Source organism: Olea europaea, chromosome 10, assembly GCF_002742605.1.
Source record: "Olea europaea var. sylvestris chromosome 10, O_europaea_v1, whole genome shotgun sequence".
Lineage (NCBI taxonomy): Eukaryota > Viridiplantae > Streptophyta > Magnoliopsida > Lamiales > Oleaceae > Olea > Olea europaea.
The window spans coordinates 33,924,720-33,935,062 of record NC_036246.1 but is presented as its reverse complement, the minus strand read 5'-3'; the positions used below and the strand labels follow the sequence as shown (position 1 = coordinate 33,935,062).

Sequence of the window (10,343 nt, the reverse complement as noted above, 5' to 3'; positions counted from 1 at the left end):
AGCTACAGAGTTGGGTTCCAATGTGGAAAACCAATCTCTAACCGCATAAGTAAGGGATGAGGAAAGGCCTTCCACATTACTGCATCAGATGTAACCTACAAGTTCATGATGTCTGTGTATACGTTCAGATGATTGATGGGGACTTGAATCTATCCGACAGCAGGTATGATAAGACTTCTGGGGTAAAAGGCGTGTTAGGGGTGAACCCCGTTGTTGCTTGAGTATTCTGAAGCATACTCGTTGCAATTCCTTCCTGAATGATCCTAGCGAGTTTAATAGAGTCCATCGTAACCGATCTCGAGTTCGAAGGCATATGAGGTATGCTCGAAGTTTCGACATCAACATTCCCAGGACGTGAAACTCGAGTTCGAGCATTTGCCATAAAACCACCTAGTGGCTGTGTTACTAGGTGCGGATATATTTGACTCAACAACTTAGTTAGCGTGGCAACTTGTTGGTGGAGTTCCTCAAACGCTCCAGGTGCAATGACTGCTGTGATGGTGTCGGCTCTCTTGATTCCTCTTGCAGAGCCAAAGGATCTCCAATGGAGGCTGATTAGGGGCGAATGAGGTTGCTAGAAGATGTCCCGAACGTGTGTTAACTATGACTTTTGATATAGCTTCCCACAACAACGCCAATGATGCTACCAAAAATCGTACCTGTTAATTTTTGAACTTGATGACTGTGATTGTGCACGAAGGACCTCTTTCAGTACCTGAACCAAAGGCGTCGAGGTGTATTTTTGTTGCCCCTTCGATGCAAGTTAGAGAGAGAATTGTTACGTGAGACTATGAATTGAAAAATAATGTGAAAACGTACCTCAATAATGAACTTTGATCATGTATTTATAGATATTGGTGATAGAGTTTTAAAAGGATCCAACCACTTGTAATCCTTATCATTATCATGCAAAGTGTTTGTATTAATTATATTGAAAGTGTTTTGTTTGAGTTTGAATCAAACCGCAATAGGTGAGTGATTTGGATGAGGATAAAGGTGATGGAGAATTATAGGCGAATGAGGATTTATATTTTCTAGAGGGCGTGAGGTAAGGATTATGTTCTACTGAAGTATGGCCCGACGAACATGTTCAAGGACCCCAACCTCAACTTTAGGGTATTTCAGGAAGGGTAAGATCGGGCTTCCAAGGTCGAGGTCGAGCTCAACATTTTTTGTAAACATCAGATAGCAAATAGCAACTTATGTTTTAGGTATTTGAATCTCCTCCAACTGTTGTATGATGTGATTCAAATATTAGATTAAAACCTATTAACTAATTGTAACAGTTGTTTGGTCGAGTATGCACTAGAACATGTAAGACGAGCCATGTTTCCTTATCTTGATTATTTGGATACGTATTTTGGTAGTCTTATCGTACCTGCGTTGTAAGAGCGTCAACAGGTTGGCAATGATAGATATGAAATAATCCTAGGAATTTCTCATGCAAATTCTGAGACAAACCAAGAAGCCCATACTAAAGGCCTATTTGGGTTGTGCTTATGCTTCTGCATTTTGTATAGTAGTGTTTTTTGAAGAAACTATCTTAAGTCAATTTTATCTAAAGGCACTTTTAATTAGACAAAGTACTTTTAGAAAATTATCCAAACAAGCTTAAAAACAGCTTCTAGTAACTTTTTACTTTACAAAAAGTCGTGCCAAATATATCGTTAATCTCGAATATAAAACATGACCATCCTTCACAAGCACTAAGTAATCGTACCATTCATTTCTGAAAATGTCATCGACCTACAATGAAAGGATTATATTAGATTTCTCGTGGGCCATTTAATATATAACAATGATCTTCCGGGATAATATTAAACCCAAGGGCTTGATGAAATCTCATATACCCTATTTAGGTGATTTTTTAAAATCATAAATGGATCGAGTTCGCAAACATAGAACTCAATTCCTTTGACTACAAGTAACCCATTTAGATCCCATCATCGACATCTCCCCTGTGAGATGCCATCTTAATGTACATATGGTGAACCTCAAGATATACTTCTCAGACATGAAGAGCCATTTTTATAAAATAAACCAGTTTAAGCTAAACAAAGTATCATAAGACTCAAATGTCAAAAGATATTTCAACAGGAACACAGAGTATTTGCATGGGTGTACCTTAGGCGACACAAAATTTACAAACAAATTTACCCAACTGCATTTCATTACTAGCTGCAAGCCATATAAAATAAGACGCTAATGGCACCTATGACTCTTGTGACTGACTTGAACAGAAAACAGTTGCAAAAACCTCTCGAGCCAGCCTTGAAAAGAAGCATGTAGGAGTAGTAAGAAAGGCTATCTGATATCTTTGCCAGATCTACAATCCCTGTTTTCAGAAACCAAATTTCCTTGCTTTAGAGATCATATGGGTACAGTTCTCAAAACGAAAAAAACTAGATACGAAGTTATCTACATATTAGTTGCTACTTTAAATGAGCAGAGATGTTTCTTAATCGGGATACGACAAATTTGTTATTTCACCCAACTGGAATACCACTTTGATTCTTGGAGCATGAGTGTGAATTTCTTGTTTTCACGGATTCTTAAAGGTAAATCATATATCCTCAGATTGAGAACTCTTGATCAGTACCAAACTTAGATGTGCTATGACACACATCTTTTTCAGACGTGAATCTGATAGGGCTTACAGAGCAAAATAATTGTGCACAAATGAAGTATGCGTGCAGATTACCCCCACCCAATCCTAACCACAGAAAAGCAAACTAAAGAGCATATGTTTTTAGTGATTGAAGGCAATGCAGCTCCTTGTCTTGGCTATTCACTTCTGAAGAAATCGAAGAATTTCATGTGAATCCTACAAGATCCTTTTGTTCATTTTTCTCTTATAAATGGTCAGAACTTCATCTGGGTTCGAATTATAGTGAGAGGTCAACTAGATATCTGAAATTGTTGAAGAAAAAAGGAGATCTTTAGTTTGATCCTTGTAAGATATCGAAAAATAAAGAAATGACAAAATATTAAAGACAATTATGTAACTGTGTCAATTCACCCTATCGCATTAGATCCTAAAAAAAAGTAAAAGCGTTATTCTGAAAATTATTTATAGTTCAAGCAAGAACAATCCATTGATTCCTTTGAGATAACATTCTAAGATAAAATGCTTTAACCTTATGACTTCGAGTGAAATTGCATAAACAAAAAGAAAAGACGTTCGTCACCTCTAAATCTCTTCATTTTCTGTTCACAAATGGAATGTTCAAATGGTCTTGGCACTCTCAATGCAACAGTTACTTGTGTCCTAGGCGGATATGTGAAGAGACTACATAATGAACTAACTTCAAACTGAAAAATATACCCAAAAAAAGAAAGAAAAAAAATCTTCAACTGACATGACTTAAATAATTCTTCTCTTTCATGATAAATGGCTACACATTCTAAAGACTACACTGGATCCACTAGATGTTACCAAAGTTATGCATCCAATTATAAGAAACACTGAGCTTGTCATGTATAAGATAAAGGAAATAAATCCTACAAGCAGAATTCAAGATTATATTAGCAAGAAAGAGTAAGCCTACCTGATTATTTGAAGCTTGGTCATGGAGTCGATGTGGCTTCATATTCAAATCAATCATTCCAGTGTCCATCTTAGCAGGTCCATCAGCAATGGAGTATAAATTTGGAACGGCAGAGGCCTCGAGATTCTGCTTCTCATCTTGAACAATTGGCTTGGTAGAGTTAGTATATTCCCTCTTGTTTTCAGCTGAATCTATTAGTTGGGTACCAAGCTCCTCTTCACACCCAGATGTACTTCCTTGAAACTGTAGAGAAAGCAAAGGTAGTAATTCATTGGTAAGAACCAATTTAATGATACGAAAGAATCACATATATAGACAAAATACAAGAGTTAAGGAAAAAATTACCTGAACTCTCTGCCTTAACAGGAGATATCTTCCATGAGTTCTTTTGCCTCCAACATGTACAACCATATCGCATTGCAAACAAAGGGAGCTTCCATCCACTTCACAATAAAAATATGCTGGACAAATGGTTTATTTTAATTTATTTTTTTAGATCACAATTAACAATCTTATTGAAACAAAATATTATAATACAAGGAGAAAATGCAAGTCAAAGGTCTGCATACCAGGTGAGTTTTCACATATATCGCAACGAGGCACATCAATGGGATCAGCAAGCCCAACTCTCACATGTCTACTAGCTAGCTTATTGCATGTATGAACCTGCGACCCCCCATTTATATATAAATGCATGTCAACAAAATCCAGAACTAGTCAAACATCATAAATTTGTCACAGAAATCTGTGAATCCATAAGAGGCTTTTCCGAAATTATCAAAGCAACTATTAAAATAAAAGATTATCCAAACCTGGAGGTTTAAATTGCTAGCAAGTAGCAACCATGAATATCTGGCCAAGCTTTCAAATATGTAAATTAAGTACCAGTTTAAAGCAAATGGGGGAAATGAAATGATGCTTGATTGTCGCCTAAAGAGGAATGTTAATACTACCTTTACTTTATTAGCTCAAAATATTTTTTCAGAAACCAAATTTCCTTGCTTTAGAGATCATATGGGTACAGTTCTCAAAACGAAAAAAACTAGATACGAAGTTATCTACATATTAGTTGCTACTTTAAATGAGCAGAGATGTTTCTTAATCGGGATACGACAAATTTGTTATTTCACCCAACTGGAATACCACTTTGATTCTTGGAGCATGAGTGTGAATTTCTTGTTTTCACGGATTCTTAAAGGTAAATCATATATCCTCAGATTGAGAACTCTTGATCAGTACCAAACTTAGATGTGCTATGACACACATCTTTTTCAGACGTGAATCTGATAGGGCTTACAGAGCAAAATAATTGTGCACAAATGAAGTATGCGTGCAGATTACCCCCACCCAATCCTAACCACAGAAAAGCAAACTAAAGAGCATATGTTTTTAGTGATTGAAGGCAATGCAGCTCCTTGTCTTGGCTATTCACTTCTGAAGAAATCGAAGAATTTCATGTGAATCCTACAAGATCCTTTTGTTCATTTTTCTCTTATAAATGGTCAGAACTTCATCTGGGTTCGAATTATAGTGAGAGGTCAACTAGATATCTGAAATTGTTGAAGAAAAAAGGAGATCTTTAGTTTGATCCTTGTAAGATATCGAAAAATAAAGAAATGACAAAATATTAAAGACAATTATGTAACTGTGTCAATTCACCCTATCGCATTAGATCCTAAAAAAAAGTAAAAGCGTTATTCTGAAAATTATTTATAGTTCAAGCAAGAACAATCCATTGATTCCTTTGAGATAACATTCTAAGATAAAATGCTTTAACCTTATGACTTCGAGTGAAATTGCATAAACAAAAAGAAAAGACGTTCTTCACCTCTAAATCTCTTCATTTTCTGTTCACAAATGGAATGTTCAAATGGTCTTGGCACTCTCAAATTCTCAATGCAACAGTTACTTGTGTCCTAGGCGGATATGTGAAGAGACTACATAATGAACTAACTTCAAACTGAAAAATATACCCAAAAAAAGAAAGAAAAAAATCTTCAACTGACATGATTTAAATAATTCTTCTCTTTCATGATAAATGGCTACACATTCTAAAGACTACACTGGATCCACTAGATGTTACCAAAGTTATGCATCCAATTATAAGAAACACTGAGCTTGTCATGTATAAGATAAAGGAAATAAATCCTACAAGCAGAATTCAAGATTATATTAGCAAGAAAGAGTAAGCCTACCTGATTATTTGAAGCTTGGTCATGGAGTCGATGTGGCTTCATATTCAAATCAATCATTCCAGTGTCCATCTTAGCAGGTCCATCAGCAATGGAGTATAAATTTGGAACGGCAGAGGCCTCGAGATTCTGCTTCTCATCTTGAACAATTTGCTTGGTAGAGTTAGTATATTCCCTCTTGTTTTCAGCTGAATCTATTAGTTGGGTACCAAGCTCCTCTTCACACCCAGATGTACTTCCTTGAAACTGTAGAGAAAGCAAAGGTAGTAATTCATTGGTAAGAACCAATTTAATGATACGAAAGAATCACATATATAGACAAAATACAAGAGTTAAGGAAAAAATTACCTGAACTCTCTGCCTTAACAGGAGATATCTTCCATGAGTTCTTTTGCCTCCAACATGTACAACCATATCGCATTGCAAACAAAGGGAGCTTCCATCCACTTCACAATAAAAATATGCTGGACAAATGGTTTATTTTAATTTATTTTTTTAGATCACAATTAACAATCTTATTGAAACAAAATATTATAATACAAGGAGAAAATGCAAGTCAAAGGTCTGCATACCAGGTGAGTTTTCACATATATCGCAACGAGGCACATCAATGGGATCAGCAAGCCCAACTCTCACATGTCTACTAGCTAGCTTATTGCATGTATGAACCTGCGACCCCCCATTTATAAATAAATGCATGTCAACAAAATCCAGAACTAGTCAAACATCATAAATTTGTCACAGAAATCTGTGAATCCATAAGAGGCTTTTCCGAAATTATCAAAGCAACTATTAAAATAAAAGATTATCCAAACCTGGAGGTTTAAATTGCTAGCAAGTAGCAACCATGAATATCTGGCCAAGCTTTCAAATATGTAAATTAAGTACCAGTTTAAAGCAAATGGGGGAAATGAAATGATGCTTGATTGTCGCCTAAAGAGGAATGTTAATACTACCTTTACTTTATTAGCTCAAAATAGAATTCTACTCATCATATTGATGTTTATATTACAAAATTATTCCTTAAGGAACACTTGCTAACATCAACATAATTGAGAATAACATCTGTTTGATGATGAATAAGGATGTGAATTGGATGATTATAGTGATGGTACAGGTAATTCTTCCAAGCATTCCTAGAATCCACTACAACATATACATTCTATCTCTGAGGCGATGCCGTTTCCTGGTGTTCTTGCAAGAAAAAATCTATGTCTAGGTCGTCAACTGAGGTGGAATATTGAGTGTTTACCTCTGTCATTACTGAAGTCCTTTGGATTATCTCCACTTAGTGAACTTAAAATCGCCGGTCTCATCAATAAAATATTTACTGACACAACATAGGCACACCCATCTTCCAGATAATCAAGTTTTCACTTCACCTGTAATCAAGTTAGTAAAGGAATCTGAAAGTCTCTGCAGAGGATCAACTAGCATAGACACTCACTAAACCTCTTGCTCGATAACGGTTTCTTCATCTTCGGTCCAAGACTGGTATCTCCAATGGAGTACCATTCTCAGGTAATTCAGAAGCTGGCCCCAATATTAACTAGTCACCCACAACATGGAAAGAGTTCCGAATACAACAATGAACTCTTTATATACTAACCAACCTAGTGTGTCATTTATTGCAGCAAATCCCTCGTAAATATTACCATAACTATTACAATTGTTAATAGGAAAATGATAGTCTGCCAGGGTCATTTGCATACACCCTAGCCGGACCATCTCTCAAACAAGGGGGGCCACACCCACTTTTTAAGGACAAAAAAAATGCCCACCCTCTCATAGTCTGGCAACCCTGGCAGACATATGCAGGAAACAGGTTGACATTCTCATTAAAAAAATACAGCCTTCCTGCTTTGTATGGCCAGCAGTATCTTCACAGCAATTTCTCAGCCTTAGTACCAGTTATTTTAATCATAGTTTACTTCAGCAAATGGTTGAATATATTACCATTCTCAGGCAGTTAGGTACTATTCTTTAAAGCTACCCCCATATTTTTATTTTTTTATTATTATTATTTTTCTTTTAGTGTTTGGAAAGCATCTCTCTTTCATAAATATAGCTTTTAAGCACGACTATACATGTTCACAAATCTGAAGTGGAATCAGTTCTTAAAATTTTTTCCAACCCTTTGTTCTGGAATTAAATCAAGAATAATGCTATCCAGCCATCCTCCACAAAAGAAAAAAGGGAAATTAAAGCAACGGTTCCTAAAATATGTTATTAACCACCAAAAAAGTTTAACTTCACCGTTCTTAATTATGAAAAATATTTCAAGAATGAAACAAAGATAAGGGTTGGAGAAAAAGCAGAAAATAACCTTATCGTCGCAGGCACGACAAAGAGCGGCCTCATCTGCAGCGCAGAAGAGAATAGCCGCAGCACTCTCACATACATCACAAAGTGTCCGCATACTTCATTGCTATTATAATTCCAGCACAATATAACACAATAATCCAATCTGCCCAAGACAGCAGGAGCCCAGATGGAGACAAAATGCAGGACCCAAGTCACCAACTGATATATAAAGCCACAAAATCACTGCAACACACTCAGATATTTGACGATATTTTCTAGGTCATACATAAGTTTTGTGGGTGTTAATGGCGTAGGCTGTTTGATTTGATAACAATGAGAAAATATTGGTACAATGACATGACGAGTGACTGAATGGTTGCGACATTCCAGAAAATTACAAATGGAGTGCGTGGCTGTAACAGTTTGGTCAATTCTTGGGCAGTCTGCAGCCACAAATATAAAGGTCGTGGGGTCGAAGATTTGCTCCTAATTTATTCGCCCAGTCTAGTTGCGCATCGCCGCCATGGCCCAATAGCCTAGTCTTCCTTGTTTGTCTGATTCGTTCTAATTCTGGCCCTGGCCACCGTGTGCACGTCTCGCACACGTTTGTTAATAGTTCAACTTTCATGGATGACAAAATGCATCAACCCTGTTACCGTCCCATCTCGTGTTCCACTGCCTCATCAGGAAATTGGGGCTCGGATGGTCCTGATTATTATTTTTGTTGATCTGGTTTTTTTTAGGTGTAACGTGGACAATAGATGCCAGATTGTGTCCATGCAAATTGTAACACCCCAAAAATTTGTTATAGTCATTAATATTAAAATTTAGGACTTATTAGTGAGAAGTTAAATATTGAAGGACTAAACTGTTTTGTTTACATAATTTAGGGATCAAACCGTGGACTATTCATAGTTAAGGACGTGCTTCATTAGAAAATCATTTTGTTTTTGGAATAATGAAGTAGATTATATAATTACTACGTATAACTAAAATTTGTTTAGATAATTACCATAATTACATGCATGTATATATGTTAAGTGTGCCAAATTATAGTAAGAATAATGATAATTACCATAAATATGGAACAAATAAGGAAAATTTTCATTTCCATACAAGGAAAGATTCCACCCTCCAATTCGTGGCATTATTTTCCACACAATCTCACGGCATACACTTTTCTCTCTCACACACGTCACTTCATTTGTCTTACTCACAAGAATTCAATAATTGTAAATACCATAAATATTGAGCAAATAAAGGAAATATTCCATATTTAATCCATGACAAAATTTTATTATTTCCACACACACGAATTCATGTCTCTCACCTTTCTCTCACACACGTCTTTGTCCTACACACAAGATTTCACAAGTGGATTTTTGGACAGTCAAGTACTTCATATTTATTTATCAAATTCCATTATGAGGTAAGTGATGTTGCATGTGGTTTATGTGAATTCGTATTTTGTATTTTAAATTTTGGAATTCGTTTTATGGGCCATAAATGTTATGATAAGAGGGCTGGAGTTTAGTAGCTCTACGCACATGAATTGCTACCACTTATATTCGAAGTGGATCATGTGTCTTCTATACGTATCATATGAAATCGTGTTTTCCTTAATTTAAATGCAAATTATTTGTTCACTGCACACACTTATTGAGATTTTCTTAAATCTCACCCTTTAAAATTTCCCCCCCTCCAGGTAATTTGAGATTGGAAGTTTGGAACTAATAATTGGTTAGTGGTGGCGGAATGTTTTTATTTTAATAAAAAAGGGAATTCATATTCTCGAAAGATCTTTTTTTTTTTATTATTTAGTTACTTTTGAGAATAAATGTTATTTTTATTTGGGGAATTTACAAAAAAGTCACGAAAAATGAAAGTTCCAAAAGATTTGTCATTTTTACTTTATGTAAGCAAAAATGTCACTTTTTTAGGGTGAAAAATCCAAATTACCCTTAATGACGCGTTTTTAGTAGCATTTAATTTTTGATTTGAAGGAAAAACATTGATTTGATGATATGATTTAAATTTTATGTACAAAACATGGATAAATATGTATTTTATTGATTAATATGAATATTTGTTAATAAAAAAGCATAAAAGAAATTTAAAAATGAAACATAAATTATAAACCCTAACTTTTTTCCATCTTCTTCATTTTCATTGATCAAGAAGACATTTCTGTTATATTTTTCATCCATTTTTAGAGGTTAGTAGTTACAAATTATTTATGTTTTATTCCTATAGCTTTTTGTTTTGTAAATATTAAATACAACATGAGCATATTTATTTG

At 35.2% G+C, this 10,343-nt stretch overlaps 1 protein-coding gene across 9 annotated transcripts; it reads right to left on the bottom strand.

Moving 5' to 3' along the window:
* Positions 1 to 2,002: 2,002 nt before the first annotated feature.
* LOC111401929 (B-box zinc finger protein 19-like) lies at positions 2,003 to 8,522 on the bottom strand. Of its 9 annotated transcripts, XM_023029915.1 has the most exons (6): positions 8,067 to 8,425; positions 6,993 to 7,122; positions 6,313 to 6,409; positions 6,089 to 6,204; positions 5,744 to 5,986; positions 5,116 to 5,508 (listed from the first exon to the last, which is right to left on the bottom strand). In XM_023029915.1, exons 2-6 carry the CDS (start codon positions 6,999 to 7,001, stop codon positions 5,434 to 5,436), a joined length of 540 nt encoding a protein of 179 aa, XP_022885683.1. In that variant the 5' UTR covers positions 7,002 to 7,122; positions 8,067 to 8,425; the 3' UTR covers positions 5,116 to 5,433. The 9 variants fall into 9 exon arrangements, with proteins under 9 accessions (XP_022885682.1, XP_022885686.1, XP_022885685.1 ...); XM_023029914.1 differs by lacking the exons at positions 5,116 to 5,508; positions 6,993 to 7,122 and adding an exon at positions 2,003 to 2,335 and having other exon boundaries at positions 8,067 to 8,521; XM_023029913.1 differs by lacking the exons at positions 5,116 to 5,508; positions 6,993 to 7,122 and adding an exon at positions 4,741 to 5,098 and having other exon boundaries at positions 8,067 to 8,521.
* Between the last annotated feature and the right edge of the window lie 1,821 nt (positions 8,523 to 10,343).